Here is an 18074-nt window from a genome sequence, read left to right on the forward strand (position 1 = left end):
CATCATATCTTGTTTTGGAATTGCTTATGCAATTCTCTCCTTCCATAGCTGTATGTCCAGGAGCATAGGCTTCTGCCTGTCTTGCTTACTGCACCATCTCCAGTGGTTACTAGTGGAGTACACAGAAGGCACTCAATTAATGCTTGGTCAAAGAAAGAATAAACCAGGCAGACAGTGTGGGGCGAGAATATTTCTGGACAGCTCTTCTCTTTGTCTCTGTTGTTTCTGGACTCTGGTGGTCTTGCTTGGAGACAGAGAGACAGACACCCTCCCTCCATTGCATCTCAGATTTATTTTACATTTCTAAGCCCTAGCTTGGAAGTCTGTGCTTTGCCCTGGCTTCCTGGAGCCTGCATGAGACTTTCTCAGCTCTCTTAAAGCTTGTGGAACAGACGTTCATCACCATAATGGAACAAGAAGTGCTCATTTTCCAAGCTTTGACTTTTAGAAAGATTTCTTACTTTGGGCACTTAGGTAACTAGCTGCTTTCTGAGCAAGCCACAAGGTGCTAAGAAATGTCAAAATCTGTAAAACTGCATTCATCCTTCCCTGCCAAATGCTTAAACCTAATGCCATGCACAAAACAGCTGTCTGGATGGTAATTATCAGATAATTATGACTTGGAAATCCCATCTAGATGAGATGGAAAAATTGCTTCAAAATTGTTGGCAGGTCCCTTGTGAGGTTAGGAGAGGCCATTAAACCCACAGTGGCTGCTCAGTTCTGATGTCAGAGATGCAGAAAGATGTCATGCGGTCACTACCATGCTACATGAAACGAGGCTTTCGAGTGTCTTTTTGGAAATAAAGCCTCTCCTAGGAAAAGCCTGTGGTGGAGAAGAGGGCAGATCAAAATGCTCTCAGCAAATAAGCCCTAGATCTGCTTTTCCATGAACCTGGGATTATTTTTCCAAATAACTTCTGCATTTCGGTATGAGTTTCATGGTGATGTCCCCCCACCCTGCCCAGTGTGGCTGAGCATGAGGAATTGGCCACTTGAAGGCACCCAAAGAGAGCCAGGGAGGGACCAGGGACTGAACAAAGGATCCAGAGCAGTTCCTCCAACCATCAGACAGAAACTCCCTGTAAAAATATCATTTACCATGGCCCAGGGCAGCAATGAGGGCAGCCCCCATGATGCCTGTTGGTACTTTTGGGATAGAAAACTGGGGATCAGAATTTGCTCCCCTTCTAGCTGCTCGCTTCTTTATATGAAGTTGAAGAGGCCACCTAAGCATTAATAAGCAGACCCCGCCCTGTCTTTTAGCAAAGATTCCAACTCAGGGATGGATCTGGTCTGAAATGTCTCCTCTGAGCCCAGAGTTATGCAAGGGTGACCGCTGTGGCATGATTTGCTTTGGCAGTAGTTGTCAGTGCTTTGAGGAAAGCACTCCTCTCTGCCTCTTTCTGGCTGTGTGATTTAACCTCTGCCACTTGGTTTCCTAATCTGCAGAACTGAGGTAAGAACTAGATTGGATTTAGCATGAAACCTGAGCCCTGTGGCCAGTCTTGGTGGCCCAGTATGACCCCTGCCCACCTTACTCCACACTAACCCTGCCCAGCATGCCTCCCGTTCTAGGACACATCCTGCCTCAATGCCTTTGCAAGTACAGTTCCTTCTCAGAATGTTCCCCTGCTCTCCACACACCCCTCTCTTCCCGTGGCTGGCTCTTGTCATTCATGACTCCACACAGAACTTAATCTCCTGTTCAATAAATACAGAGTGACACCTGCACCTCACTCTCTAAAACATCACTTCATTTCATCATCTGCATAAGGCTTTTGTCCTCTGAAGTTAGTGCAATCAGGCATTTGCTCATGTATGTATTGTCTATCCTTTCCCACTCAATGTATACTCTAAGAGGAAAGGTCCTGTCTACCTTATTCACTTCTGAATCCCTATTGCCTTGACAAGTTCCTGGCATATAGTGGGTGCATAATAAGCCCTGGTTGAAAGAATAATCATTTCCTTATATAGGCGTTGGAAGGATTTGATGAGACCATGCGAACAGTGTCCCTACAGTGCCCAGTGCAGACTAGATGCTCAGTGAATTCTAGCTATTCTTTTTGCTGTTGTGCTTGCCCCGTTCTCTCTTCTCAAATCATCCTACTGCTTTGTTCTTCTTTGCTCACACATGTTCCTCCATCCATCTATCCATCTATCCATCCATCCATTTCTCCATCCATTCATCCATCTCTCCATCCATCCATCCATCCATCCATCCATCCATCCATCCAATATTTTTGGAATATGTTACAAGTGCCAGGCACTGAGCTAGGCATAGAGGAAATAAAAAATGCATAAGATGAGCACAGTTCTTGTCTTCAGGGAGGTCACTTCTCCGGGGGGAGACTCAGCTCAAGGGGTAAAGGTAAGCACTCTGATGAGAACTGCTGAACACAGGCATGACACCTGGTCCAGGCTTGGGAAATCCCAGTTCAACATCTGTATTGATACCTGAAGGATGAGCTAGAGAAAAAAAGAAGCCCCTGGTGGGGGGCCCCTGTAACCACGTGGTCTGAGTTCAGACAGCCATTTTCTGGGACCCCCAGCCTCCAAGAAAACCAAAAGGCATAGTTTGGTTGGGCCAAATACTGTTACTATTTTGACCTAACATTATTAGTCAAAGAAGCATAGTCTGTACAAGCAAAAGCTTCTGGAAAATTTAAGTCTACCTCTCTGTAGGCTAGTTCCTTAACTATTTTTGATGAAATATTTCACTCTGAAATAGATCATACACTTGATGCTTATCCTAGAGGGTATGAGATACAACTTAACTTTTGCTTGAATGACTCAGGATCACCACCATTAACATAAATTATTTAACTGGGCTGACACATGGCAAAGATCTCAGGAGCTATTGATGTACAAAGGGATTGCTTGCTGCTGCAATTGAAAAAATAAAATTTATTCTCTATTTAAACAAACAAAATGTCCTTCTATTGTGTGGGCGGCAAGCCACCCAGGTGCCAAGGCAAGAGACCGAGGGCACGAGCTGTTCCAGTATAATAAAATATATAAAATAAGAATAGTTATACTAGATATAGATAATAGATACGATTATATATGAATATCATTCATCATTAGTTTGTAGCAATTACTCTTTATTCTAATATTATAATAATCCCCACTCTATAATCATAACCTAGGAAAAACCGGGCCATTACAGAGATAGGAGCTGAAGGGACATAGTGAGAAGTGACCAGAAGGTGAGAGTGCAAGCCTTGTGTTATGCCCGGACACGGCCACCAGAGGGCTCCTTGGTCTAGCGGTAACACCAGCGTCTGGGAAGACACCTGTTGCCAAGCGGATGGGGGTCTAGTGCTAGCGTCAGTGTCAAGGGAAAACACCCGCTACTTAGCAGAGCGGGAAAGGGAGTCTCCCTTTCCCCGGAGGAGTTTAGAAAAGACTCTACTCCTCTACCTCTCGCGGAGGGCCTGACATCATTCAGGCCCACTCGCAGTTATCTGGAGGCCTGTCTCCCTGTGATGCTGTGCTTCAGTGGTCACACTCCTAGTCTGCTTTCATGTTCCATCCTGTACACCTGGCTCTGCCTTTTAGATAACAGTAGCAAAATGAGTGAAAGTACTAAAAGTCTCTGATATGCAGAAATAATGGTGTAAGCTGTCTCTCTCCTTCTGCCGCGGCTGCCAGGCAGGGAAGGGCCCCTTGTTGAGTGGGCATGTGACCCACATGACCTTATCTATCACTGGAGATGGCTCACACTCCTTACCCTGCCCCTTTGTCTTGTATCCAATAAATATCAGTGCTGTTTGGCATTCGGGGCCACTACCGGTCTCCATGTCTTGGTGGTTGCGGTCCCCTGGGCCCAGCTGTCTTTTCTTTTATCTCTTTGTCTTGTGTCTTTATTTCTACAATCTCTCTTCTCCACACATGGGGAGAAAAACCCACCAACCCTGTGGGGTTGGACCCTACATATGTGTAAGATGGATATTGGTGGCAGACATGAAGTGGATGAGGCCTTAAACTCAGACTCTAACAGCAGAGAGAGATGTGGTAAATAACTGTGAAACAAGGAGGAACGTGGATGGGTCAACAGGGATGTGGAAAGTGATTATGTGCAGTGTGAGGATGCATTTGGGGAGAGCTTATAAGGATTAGGATTTAGGATGTGGGGAGCATTTGGGGTTCTTCTGTTCATAGGGATTCTTCCCTTATTAAATGCCCTCTCAAGGAGAGAGAGCAAACTACTTGAATAAAAGAAGAAGAAAGCAAAATATTAAAGCATGCCACTATGATCTGGGGCTGATTTTATGACTCTCACCTCCCTGATTCAGTTCACCAGGTTAATCTGTCCCTGTTTCTTGTTCATTTACATTTTAGTCTTGACTCAGGATAAAAACTTTTCCAAATAGTGGAAGTTAGCATTACTTATGAAATGCAACATTCACAGCTTTAACCAAATCATGGCTTTCTAGTAGTTCCTAGGTTGTGATTATTACTGAAAAATAAGCTAACCAGAAATTTTTCCATTGAATTTTTAAAGCTCAAAATGAAATCTCCTTTTCAACAGAGGGTGCTGAAACAACTATATATCCATGTGCCAAATAATAAAATTGAATCCCTACCTCATACCATATATCAAATGGAATCTCCTTGACTTCCCTGGAGTTCATAAACTGTTTATTGATTATATTACTGATTTTCTACTTTCAAGAGAGTGGTCTACATTGGATATTTGTATCCCCAGAATAAAACGATCTTTTTTGTTTGTTTGTTTTTTGCACTGATTACAGAAACAGCAGCATTTGGATGGAAACACAACATGACACACCTTTCTCTACAGTCTTCCTAACCAAGTCTCCCCCAAGAGGACTCTTGTGTGTGTCATGGCTATTGATCATAACAAGCCAGAGTGGTTTCTGCTCCTGCATTTCCCCCTTGACTCCAAGGATAAAGTAGATCTTCAATTTCAAGACTTAATGTGGCTCTTGTACAATTCCAGCAGAATGACCACAGTGATCCAATTATGTCATCTTCAGATGAAAAACATGAATTTGGGCCAAACATCCACTAAAGCCTGAATTTTTGTTTTCATGATGTCACCATGTCAGTAGACATTGAGATCTGGAAAGAGTATGCTTTCATAGCTCTGGGAATTACTGATAGAAGAATAACGTTTAATTTGTTTGTTCTCTAAAGAGTATTAGGGGAATGTCAGAAGGAGAGGAAAGGAGGAGAGATCATTAGGGGAATGATTTATGGTGTGCTGAATCGAGTTGGAATTTCAGGCCTGATATCCATGTCTAGTCAGGAAGATTTCAAAGTTGGTAAGATAAACTAGTTTGCTTCTGGGGTGAGTTTTCATTTTGTTTTGAAAGTTTTTGATTTCACCTTCTATGATTGTCCCCTTTAATCAAAGTAAAATAAGAAAAAATATCATGGATCTGAAGGACATTGAAAGTTTCTCATTCTCTGGTCCTGCCTGTCTCTCTCTCACTGGAGAGTCATCCTGGTAAAAATATATTATGCAGGGATGAATTTATCAGGTTGTTTAGAACCCAGTTTTTTCTTCTTCTTTTGGATGTCATTTTTAAACCACTGTCTTCTAGTCCTCAACAGAGGGACACAAAGCAGTTAAAATTGAGATAGGTCTGATTTTTAATTCCTCATAACTTTGATAAGAGGTAAATGGGGAAGTGAAACAAGCTGAGGAATAAACCAGATGGACTGCCAATGAGTTCATCAGACCCCTGTATGCAGCACTCTGAATCTGGCTAAGGAGCATCTTTATTGGCTTCCTTGTCAAGTATGACCGAGTAGGAACAGAAAGTCACTAAATGTTTTTAAAGAAGTTAGGCTGTGTTAACTGCAAAGCATTTGTTCAGAGCGTGATATGCAAGTTTGAGTTCAGAGCTGAACTGCCTGATAACAAGGAAAGACTGCATAACTGAAGAAACCAGTCATCTCCTATCTCCACCCTTTGCTCACGAAACATTTTATCTCATCTTGAAAATAAATGCTGAAATATTTTTTTAAATAAAAATATGTTTTGGGAGGCACCAAATTACAAGGTTATTCATGCCCTCATGTCTCAGCCTGGACCTGAAGTGTCCCTCTAATTCATGAAAGGTAACTTTCACTGCTGGTGAAAGTGAATAGAAAGGCCATGGAAGAGCTAAACATGGATCCCCATTTATTCAACAGGCTTTTCATGGCTTGAGTATGTGCCTGCCCCATACTGTGTGCCATGAAGAAGACAGACAAGTGAAAGGTTCAATGTCAGCCTTCGTGGAGCTTCCTGTGGTCAGGATACAAGGGTGTCATAAAGCTGTCCCAAAACTTCAGGAATGAATCTGGACAAATAACCACATAAAAAATGTTGTCATTCTGGAATGTCAATCTGTCATTCTTTTATGGAACTTTTCCAACACTGAGAAAAATCATCTAAAAAAAACTTGAAATGTAAACTTGAAAAGTATAGATCTCTGTACAACTCTAAAACTTATAGATTAATGTACAAAGATGTCTGTGGTGTCACTACTTGAAACAGTGAAAGGTTTGAATCAACATAAGTGTCCAAGATCAGCAGCATGATTATGTAAATTCTGGAACATACTGTAATAGTAGGTCACCTTGAAGATGATGTTTCCAATTAGATTTTGAGGAAAACATATTTGATATAACAGGAAGTATAAAAAGCAATGTATAAAATTGGCTTTATAGGATCATCTTAGCTATACAAAGTAACCTAGAGAAAGAAAAATATGCTGAAATGTTAATAGTTATCTATGGATTAGACTCTGGGGGATTGTCATTTAATCCTCTAGAGCTGCAGGGTCCAACAGTCAGCCACAAGCTACATGTGGCTATATGAATTTCAGGCACAACACTAAACTAATTACCTGGATCCTTCTTGCATCCAAGTGGGCACATGTAACTTATGTGGACAGTGGGATGAGAACAGTTGGGACAGATACCACTTCTGGGCCTCATCAGAAAATGATCTACATAATATTCCATGCCCTTGCCTTCTCTGCTTTCTGTGTTGCTATGGGAGAAGGACTTTAAGATGGTAGAACCACTGGATAGACTGTGCCACAAACCCTGAGTTTCTGCTTGGAAGAGCCCATGGGAGCTGCCAGGATGGGAATATCTGCAGTGGAATTTGAGTAAAAAACCAAACCCTTGTTGGGCTACTCCAGTGGAATTTTGGGGTTTTTGGTAACACAGTAGCTAGCAACATTTACTCTGAAAAATAAAACAATACTTTGACCTTCTGTGTGAAAGTTGTTGACACAGCAGGCCTGGTTATCTAATCCTTGCATACCTCCAGGAGAGTCCAGAACCATGGTTGACCTTTGGCCAACCCCTATGAATGTGACCCTTGGGATGTTACAATTGATGACATTGGTTTGTACCCCAGAAGCGATAGGCCATGCTGTACCAACTTGTCAGGATCATTTGGCAAACTGTATAATGTCTACCTGGTATCTATGCTGTGGTTCTGAGATTCAGGCATCACGGCTGTTCGTGCAGCAGAAATGCGCCTACCAGACCAGCCCTCCCCAAAAGCCTCAGCCTCCAGTGGACTTCCCTGGACAGAGACATCTCATGATGTTCCCTGCAAGGGAGAAAGCACGTTCTGTGTGACTCATTAGGGAAGGAATTAGAGGCCTGCAGCTGACCATGCTGGGCTTCTCCTGATGCATTTCACTTTCCAGCTCCTTTTATCCCATATCCTGTGCTATAATAAACCTTAGCCATGAATGTAATCTGTGAGTACTCCTGAAACACTGAATTAGAGGATGGTCATAGGATGCCCAAAATAACTCCCACATAAGATATTTCTCCAGGAATATAGAGAACATATCATCCAAAATAAGCATATGCTTTCTGCACAGCCCTTATATATCTTACCATCTGTTACTACCATCTGTTGACATTCTATCCTAGACATCAAACTCTTGTGAATTTGGCTGATGTGAGTCAATTCGTAAAAGCCTGACTGCAAAAGTCTCACCCTCTGGGCTGCAGAACTTAGAAGAGTTATTTGGAATTCTGTGACCCCCTGTAGTGGGCGATGCCCTTTCAGTGGCCAACCTGGATGGCATCTCTCCAATATGTCTCTGACATGCATCACTTAGCCTGTAATAAGGTGAAGCAAGTCTAAGTACACTAAAGTAGGAGTTGGCAAGTTATGACCCATGGGCCAAATTTGACCCACCAATTGTTTCTGCACAGTCCACTAGTGAGGAATGGTTTTTACATATTTAAATGGCTGGAACAAAAATCAAAAGAAGTGTAATATATCATGACATATAAAAATGATATAAAATTCAAACTTCAGTTTCTATTAGGAAAGTTGTATTGAAACAGACATGCCCATTTGGTTATTTGTTGTCTATGGCCATTTTTCTACTACAGCAGCAAAGCTGAAGAGCTGTATAAACATCCTCTGGCCCACAAAGCCTAAAATGTTTAGTATTTGCCCCTTGACAGAAAAAGTTTGCTGGCCCCTGCTCTAAAGTCCTGAATGTCCCTGCAAGCCTGAATTAGGAAGGCCTTTGACAAGGAGAATTTGTTTTCCCCTCAATATTACGATTTCTACACCCCCTTTGCCCCGAGACAAAGACCCTGTGGCCAAGGCTGTTAAAACAGAGTCCACGTAGCCCTGGATTTCAGGAGAAGTCCTGGAGAAAACCACTTACGTAGGATCCGTAATCCACAGCCAGGGTCTGTAGAGCCCAGGGGAGACCGAGGCCAATCAGAATGTCAAACACGTTGCTCCCAATGGAGTTGGACACGGCCATGTCTCCCATCCCTGCAGCGACAAGAGGTCACTTAAGTGAGGGAAGGGAACCCAGGAGAGTGCAGGGGCCCCACATAGGACTCTCCCAAACCTTTAATCTCACAGCCAGAGTGTGGTTCTGCAAGCTCACATATGTGCTTCTCTTTCAAGGCCATCACCCATGTGAAAGGATGACACCAATTATCAAGCATAGAAACACACGTTCTATTGAATGGTTGACCTTTACTTCAAACATGATCACTGACTGAATATAAGTGATTCAAAAAACCAAATACAGTGATATGCTTTGTGTCTGTGTCCCCACAAAATCTCATGTGGATTGTAGTCCTCAGTGTTGGAGGTGAGGTTTGGCGGGAGGTGATTGGATTATGGGGGTGGTTTCTTACGAGTGGTTTAGCACCATCCCCCATTGGTACCAGCTTTGTGACAGTGAGTGAGATCTCGTGAGATCTGGTTGTTTAAATGTGTGTAGCACCTCCCCCCACCCTCTTGCTCCTGCCATGTAAGGCATGCCTGCTCCCCGTTCACCTTCCACCATGACTGAAGTTTCCTGAGGCCTCCCCAGAAGCTGAGCAGATGCTGCCATGCTTCCTGTACAGCCTGCAGAACCGTCAGCCAGTTAGAGCTCTTTTTTGATAAATTACTCAGCCTCAGGCATTTCTTTACAGCAATGTGAGACACACTAATACAGATGATTTCAAGGATTTTGGAGATTCTGAGACATCCTTATGGAAAGGAATAAACTCAACCATTCTAGAAAGTGACTCCCGAGATCACACCTGCACACTGGGTCATCTTCCAACTGCCCTGCACTGTCTCTAGGCCTTCTTCAGAATAACTGAACAATAGTGTAGACAATAGTAGAGCTTCTTGAGGATGTCTATGGGATACTGGGCTAAGTTTTGTAGCTCAACACACATTTGTTTGAAACAAATGCCCTCCAGCATAAATCAGGCAGATGCATCAGAATGAGTGCTGCAGAAGGGTGTGACCATCTGGGGCATCTGTTTGGGAAAGTGAGCTGTGAGCCTGTGAGCTTGGCTTTGAAGGAGGGAAGGATCTGTCACACTCTGAAAACTGACCTCTGGGACCTGTCACTCAGAGGGCACTGCAGGTGGGTCAGCTTTAGGGATGGGATCTGTCCTCTCTAAGCCTCAATTTTCTTGTCCATAAAATGGGGGTATGATTATGCTTACTTCACAGAGCTGTTGTTTAAATCAAATAAGATACTGCATCTGCGATGCTTTACTCAGCAAAGGTTAGCTGTCAGTACATTTCCCACTACTTTGAATAATAGAAGGATGGTGATACAGCCTCCAGAAGAGGCTACGGGTGCTACCTGGAAATGTCTTTGCTTTCCTCAAGGGTGGGACCTTCTGGATCATTTCTCTGTTCTTCTGATCCCAGGAAACCTTTCAACCAACATGGCATCACCCTCCCTCCTTCCAAACCTTGTTAATTGCCAGGTAGGTACCCCAGGTAGAGAGGCCCTCTCTTCCTTCCTTCCTTCCTTCCTTCCTTCCTTCCTTCCTTCCTTCCTTCCTTCCTTCCTTCCTTCCTTCGTTCCTTCCTTCCTTCCCTCTTTCCTTCCTTCACTCCCTCCCTCCCTCTTTTCTTCTCTTCTCTCTCCTTCCTTTCTCTTCTCCCTCCTGCCTTCCTTCCTTCCCTCCCTCCCTCCCTTCCTCCCTCCCTCTTTTCTTCCCTCCCTCCTTCCCCATTGCCACTGGAAGTCCCACCTTGTCTGGCCACAATGAGGCTGGCCATGCAGTCAGGCACGCTGGTCCCAGCAGCCAGGAAGGTGATCCCCATGATGACATCAGGAATCCCCAGGGTGTAACCAATGATTGTGACCTAGAAGGAGCAGGAAGAGATGGTGAGCTGAGGGGTCACCTCAAGCCCCACCGGCCCATGGTTCTTCTGATGGAGACTCACAACAGGGTACCGTCTGGGCTATCTCTGTGGGGTGCAATGTCTGCTCTCTGTATCAATACTATGTGGATGCTGGCTGGGGCTGCAGGTCAGGGGACAGTGCTATAATAGGACCCATGCTTTCCAACAAAACATTGGTCTTTTCACTTGTTCTTTTCAGGTGAGGTGGGTGGTTTGAGAAGAGAAAATAGAATTTCTTAATATTGGGACAGAATATTTGAACTACGGGTGGCCCTGAGGAATCCAGAATGGATGGATGCTTTGCTTGGAATTTGAGTGTCCATGTCAGGGGGGATGCATAATAGGAATTTAGAAGAACTGCAAAGGGGCTGGATTTGACAGTATCCATACTTGTCAGAAAAGGCATAACTCTAAGGTTGGGCACAATGGCTCATGCTTGTAAACCTGTCACTTTGAGAAGCCAAGTTGAGAGGACTGCTTAAGTTCAAAAGTTCTAGACCAGCCTGAGCAACATAGTGAGACCTTGTCTCTACAAAAAATTTTAAAAATTAGCTGGGCATGGTGGTGTATGCCTGTGATCCCAGCTCCTTGAGAGGCTGAGGCAGGAGGATGGCTTGAGCCCAGGAAGTTCAGGCTGCGATGAGCTGTGATAGTGCTATTGTACTCCAGCCTGGGCAACAGAGTGAGACCTTGTCTCAAAAAAAAAAAAAAAAAAAAAAAAAAAAAAGAGAAAGCCGTAGCTAGCATTTCCTTTTCTCTGTTCCTTGAAGCTTGGTAGCAATTTGCTGTCCTCGTCCATCTTCATCATAATAGCTTCTGGGGACCATTATCTTAAGTGAAACAGCTCAGACACAGAAAGTCAAACTCCACATGTTCTCACTCATAAGTGGGTGTTACGTAATGTGTACACTTGGACATGGGTGTGGGACGATAGGCAATGGAGCCTCAGAAGGGTCAGGCGCAGAAATGTTGTGTTTCTGCGTCTCATTTTCCTCCCTGGAGACTGAAAGTCAGGAAGGCCAGAGGCCACCCCAGTTTAAATTCAGCACAGAATGAAGTGAGGTGGGTGATGACAAATTACTTTAATGGGTACAAGGCACATTATCTCAGTCACGGATACATTAAAGTCAGGACTTCGTCACTTCCATCACACAATATGTCCATGTAACAAATTGCACTTGTACCGCTTAAACTTATGCAAATATAGAAAAGGCAAACGTAAGCATGCTTAAAAAAACAAAAGCAGTTGATGAGGCAGATGATGAGGGAGCTGGTGGCAAAAAAAGAGGTAACTGGAAAAAGAGACATATTCCCTGCACGTGGGCCCAAGGAGAAGATAACTCACAAGAGTTGAAACTGTTAGATCATTTTAGGATGCCACTTTCCATAAAACTACAGGAAATGCAAACCACATGTTGTGAGGAGCACATTCTTCTCACAGTTCCTCCTGGGCCAGCCCTTGAGAGACATCTACACCCGGAACCCTGACTTCACTCCAAAGAGGCCATAATCCCTCCTTCCCTGTTCAAAGACTGGGGGGATGTGAGTGAAATCCATACAGATGCCTGCCTTGCCTCCTTTCAAACCAGAGAATGCAGCTCATTTCTGTTCAGTACTGAGCAGAACTGAACAGAATTGAACCTGGGGTGGCCACAGGGCTTTCTGACTTCCAGTCTCCAGGGAGGAAAGTGAGCTGCAGAAACACACGCTGTTTCTATTTTGTTGCTTTGCAGCAAATGGAGCTACCGGCATCCTGGCCAAACCTTGTTTTTCCTTTTTAACCCTCAGTTCAGTCCCTGTAGGAATCTGGTTTGGCTCAGCCAGGCTTGGCCTCTGGCTCATCATTTTCATGATCATATTTGTGGCTCAGTCTGGAGTTCAGGGGAGCAGACTGCTCAGGTGGCTGGGACCAGGTCTCCGGCTTCTCCTAGTTTTCTCCCTTAGTCCTGGGCATTGATTGGGACTTACTAGAACCTCCGCTGGAGGCAAAGGAAGCAAACAGAAGGAGGTTGAACCTCAGATGAGTCAGGTCAGTTAGACTGCTGGTTAGGGGACTGCACAGAAAATCACATAGCACCTTAAGGTCAGGGACAGCCAACACTGTCCCCCAAACCCAGATAAGAGGTGGCACTTGGTGCATATGTCAGATAAAAACATTAGTGAATGCAGGATGAGGGAGAAACCCCTGGCTATAAACCTTGGGTTTTTAAAAAATGTTTGTGATATTGAGGAAAGAGAAGATTATGAATTAGTTGTGTCAGGTTTACCAATTTGCAATCCATGTAACAAAATTTTTCTGGGTATTTTTGGTCCTACCAAAATACCTTTTTCAGAACCTTCTTTTTAGCTCTTGAGTTTAATTCTCCAGATTTATATTGCATTTCTGTCCAACACTCAAGGCAAGATAAATTTGGATTTGCATCATTTTGCCATGCCTTTTAATTTCTGGCCAATTCTAATGATTTGGAATTGCTCCCCCGTTAAAAAGTATAGCCATAAATGGGCAATGCATTCTGGAAGGCTGGGTTTCCTAAAATGGCTTTGTTAATGTCAAAGCCACTGAATCAATGTCAATCAACTAATGTCAGTCAATGTCAATCAACCAATGTGAATCACTGACTCATTATTTTAGCTTCAGAAGGGACCCTTGAGTGATCACCTAATGCAATGCCTCATTGTCTGGTTGAAGAAACTAAGTTGCTGATAGGGATTGATCACCATTTCCCAATTCTTCATGCCTTTCCTCCATGTCCTTTGCCCTGAGACATGGCTGTTCTTCCCACTGGAGCAGGTGGAGTACATTTCCCCCATGCCATTGATGTGGGGCTTGGCCAGTAAAATGTGAGTGGACGTGATGGTAAGTCAGGGCCAGGAGAAGACCAGGGAGGCATCTCGTGTTTTCATGTACTCTCTTGCATTCTAATGATGCACTGTGAGAAGAGAATACCCCAGGTAGCTAGCCTCTAGTACAAAGAAAATGAGCAGACATGTGGAGTAGACATGGACCCCACCTGCTGCCTGAATCAAACACAACCACCCTGAAGCCTGAGAGACAGTTGCATAGCAAGTCCCAGCTAAGATTGATAAATCTACAGTCAACCTGAAAAGGTGTGAGCAGGAGAATCGATGCCTGCAATTCTAAACTACTAAGTTTAGGAGTGGTTCGTTGTGCAGCTTATTGTAGCAATAGCTGACTGGTACAGTTATAGGCTGAAACCCTGACTCTTATTCCCTTCTTTTTCCTCTAAAGAGGTTTAACAGTGCCATGGGGTCCCAATTGCACTCACCATCCACACCATCATGTAGGAGAAGGCTGCGATCCACAGCGTGGAGGAAGCAAACGTCACCATGAACCATTTCTCCCAGCGCGGCTTGTTGCAGTTGGGTACAGTGAAGTATAAGACGAAACTCAGTGGCCAGGTGAACGCCCATTTCACTGTTTCCAGTTTACCCGCTGGAAAAATGAAAACGGCCAAAAAGAAATAAAAAGAAAAAAATAATAAAGAACCCCAGTTAGCTTTATTTCCCTGCGCTGCCAAGTGTCTGTACTGCTTTCCCCAGAATTAAACCTTATTATATTGCTCTTTTCCTAAAACATTCAAATGACTTTCCATCACCAACGAAACCTGACATACAACACCAAGCAGAATTAAAAAAAAAATTATCCACTGCCCACCTGCTAGTTAGGTCTCCGAAATGAGAGGGTGAATCACTTCTTAGTAACACCGGACTTGCGGGATGGTTTGGCAGATGGCCAGGTGGGAAAAAAGAGGATACTCAGGACGAAAAAGAGGCGGAATGTGTGTAGGTGTAGGGGGTCGAAATGGGGGTGGGGAGCTAGGAAGACCACCAGTGGGCTTCTGTTTTCCACGTTTTCTCCCAATAATACAGCGTCAGCGGACGCAGCGCCACCTGGTGGAATTTCTCAGCATGGTCTGTCAGTGGGCCGGAATCTTCAAAGAGGATTTGAAGGCTCTGCCTAGACTTGTATTACTGTCCTGATTAACTGCTAATTCACCTCTAGAAAGAAATATGCATACATATTTCCATGTACTCCTCAATGCAATCCAGATACACAGTGTCTCTACCTTCCAGAAAGTTTCCCGTGCCTCTTTCTAGTCAACTCCTCACCCTCTACCACCATAGATATTGTTTTAACTGTTTTCCAACTTCAAATAAAACCATATAGGATGTTTTCGTGCCTACCTTCTTCTGTTCAGCCTAATGTGATTGAGATTCATTCACGTTGCGTGATCCATTCCTTTAAATTGCTGTGTAGTATTCCATCCTATGAGTGTGCTACGATTTGTTATCCATATGGCGGTGGGTGAGCATTTGTTTGTTGCCAGTGTGAGGGTATTACAAGCCAGATGACTGCGAACACTGTTTGTACAAGTCTTTTTGTGGGCATGTTTCATCTCTCTTGGATGAAGACCCAGGAGAATTGCTGAGTCATAGGGTGGGTATTTATTTAACTTTGTAAGAAACTGCCAGTTTTCCAAAATGACTGAACCATTTTATATTCCCACCAGAGTTAAGGAGGAATTTTTATAACATTTAAACAGTAATTAAATGTTTAATAAAATGTATTTTAAAATTTTAGACCAGTATCCAGTATTTGTTTCATATATCCTACCAATCTCCCAATAGTTTCTAAAAACTGCATAGATAGAACAATTATCTAACATTATTTCGGGCACCCTCTGGCCTCTCTTAAATGGCCGAGGCACAGTGTCTATGGGAGGCAGAGGGGTTTCTCATCAGATGGTGCTGGGCTTTGGTCCCTGCTCTGTGGCTGATGAGCTGAATGACTCCGTTATTTAAATTCTCTACACCTCAGTTTCTTCATCTATGAAAATGTGTATACAGCAGCACTGAGCTGACAGAGTTGCTTGGAGAATTAAATAAGATGATATTAGGACGACGGCTGGGACAACATGAGCTTGCAAGTCGTTCCAGTCAAAATCCTGGGAGTCATTCTTGATTCTTCCCTTTCTTGTATCCCCCACAGCCAACCCTGGCAACCTGACAGGGTATTCCCACCATCTCACTATTCCCACAGCCTCCGCTGGGGCCAGGTTCACCAAGCCTGGCTGACAACCTGGCTTCCTAAGGGGACTACTGCTCCAATGCCTGTCCTATCTCCATCTGTTTGCTACCAGTAGCCAGAGGAAAGAGTCTCAAAAAGCAAATTGTTCTAGAACCTTCCATTGGTCTCCACTGCCCTTAGAGTAAAACCAGGTCTCCCCACCATGGTCTGTAAGGCACTGCCTGATTTTGCCCCAACTGCCACTCTCCCTGCTCACATACTCCCTGGTCTTGGCTTGCTTTCTGTCCTCAGACACTCCAAGCCTTTTCCTGCCTCAAGGCCTTTGCCCTCACAGGTCTTCTGCCTGGATCTTCTCATGGCAGAGTCTGCCCTGTCACGCAGACCACTTCACTGCTCAAATGTCATCGGGTCTTCAGATAAATCTAAATATAACCCTTATCATCTCAGTCCTGCTTTTCTATACTCCTTTTTATTTGTTTCATCCAAATATTTCCTGTCTTAAACCATCAGGGTTGTTTGTTTCTTAATTTATTTTCGGTCTCCATCAAATTAGAATAAAGTCTATGAGAACAGGGGTCTTCTCACTTGTTTAGCACCTGATTTTGAAAGGCAGGAATAGTCCTGAGCTTATATCACATTTTCAGTAAATAGCAATAACAATTGTAGTAATAATGTTATTATGAACAATCTAATCAGACAGACCAAAGAAAATTACTTGTTTTTGAGAATCTAAGGCTATCCAAAATACAAGTACAGAGTAAAGCAAGCAAACAAAAAAGTACTAAGAAAGGAGAAGTATTTTCCTATTAGCTGCTATGAATCTTGTTAGATTTAAGATTTGGAGACGGTCAAGTGAATGATGAGAACATAGAGACTGTGCTTGCTTTGTAAACCAGGATGCCTGGCTGAGAGTTGTTTGGAGACGGGCTTCCAAATGTTGCAGAATCCAGGATATGGGCAGCTCTTTGGATCCCACGTGCATCCTGGAATTCTGCACATTCCTAAATCCTGCAATGTGCTGATAAGGCATTTACCCATGTAGAACTCCTAGAATCTCCTCAATGGCCTTCCATATGGCTGATGCCCTCACACGGACAGAGAGACTTAGTTTAGTTTAAAATGCACACCCAATCAAAGATGACAAAGAAACACATGAAGAGGAGGAGAAATAATCCCAACTTGACTCTTACATTTTTCAGAAAATAAATAAATAGAGGGAAGAAAAAATGAAGTCAGAACTTACAAGTGCAAGAGCTTGGAAAATGATATTGATTAGACAAAGTTGCAAGAAGTGTGAGTGCCAGTGAATGTTGAGTTCTTATCAACTGTTTTAAAAATTTGTGACTGGACACTGGGAGGGCATTATTATCTGGAAAATGTCATTTTCAATGATATATATGCTTGCTTTAAGTTATTGCCCCTTTGTAACAACAACCACCTTAAAACTAGAAATTCAATGAGCATTATCTGAATCATATATTTAAAAGTAACACAGCAAATATAACAAAATAAGGTACAAATATAAGGTGTCTTTTAAAAATGATTTTGAGGAGCAAAGACAGTCAAATAATGATTACCCACATTTTAGCTGGTCTTAATTTTCCTTCTGTTTTTTTTTTTTTTTTTTTTTGGAGACAAGAGTCTCACTCTTTTGCCCAGGCTGGAGTGCAGTGGTGTGATCTCAGCTTACTGCAACCTTCGCCTCCCAGGTTCAAGTGATTCTCCTGCCTCAGTCTCCCGAGTAGCTGGGATTACAGGTGTGCGCCACCATGCCCGGCTAATTTTTGTATTTTTAGTAGAGACGGGGTTTCGCCATGTTGGCCAGGCTGGTCTTGAACTCCTGAACTCAGGTGATCCGCATCCTCCCTTTGCCTCCCAAAGTTCTGGGATTACAGGCGTGAGCCACCGCGCCCAGCTCTTAATTTCCATTTGTGAATAAAGGGGTTAAAAAGGTTTCCTTTCCTCTTTGAGTCAACAACATTTCTGGACATTTTTTCCATCTTCTGCTCTATTACCATTGGGTCAAAATAGAGCAGCAAAGGGGATAGGTTTACTCTTCATTCATTCATTTAATACATATTTGTTGAATGCCCTCTATGGCATTTTGTGCCGGCCGACTGCTGCAGGTGCTGGGGGTACAGCAATGAATTAAGGGAAAAAACTTTCCTGCACATGGACCTGATGTGCTGGTGATTACCTGATTTCACAAAAGTCAGCCAGCAACTGAGAGCTGAAGCCAGGGGCCTGAGCCGGGCCCATAAGCATGATAGTATCCCTTTGGGTTGGACTTGGCTTTAGCAAGCAAAAAGACTTGTTTCTAAATTATGTTCCTCAGTCAGCTTTAAGAAAGCTGAATTCTAT

General features: G+C 43.5%; 1 protein-coding gene across 4 annotated transcripts in view; it reads right to left on the reverse strand.

Annotated features, from left to right (window-relative positions):
- Positions 1-18074, reverse strand: part of SLC24A3 (solute carrier family 24 member 3) — a 503791-nt gene that overhangs the window by 17065 nt on the left and 468652 nt on the right. For all 4 annotated transcript variants that reach the window (XM_065522715.1, XM_005568241.5, XM_015457749.4 and 1 more), the window contains 3 exons: positions 13951-14117; positions 10510-10624; positions 8673-8785 (listed from right to left, as the gene is read on the reverse strand). In XM_065522715.1, the coding sequence (XP_065378787.1) occupies positions 8673-8785; positions 10510-10624; positions 13951-14117 (395 nt within the window). The remainder of the gene's footprint in view (positions 1-8672; positions 8786-10509; positions 10625-13950; positions 14118-18074) is intronic.

The sequence above is a fragment of the Macaca fascicularis genome, chromosome 10 (genome assembly GCF_037993035.2).
Source record: "Macaca fascicularis isolate 582-1 chromosome 10, T2T-MFA8v1.1".
NCBI lineage: Eukaryota > Metazoa > Chordata > Mammalia > Primates > Cercopithecidae > Macaca > Macaca fascicularis.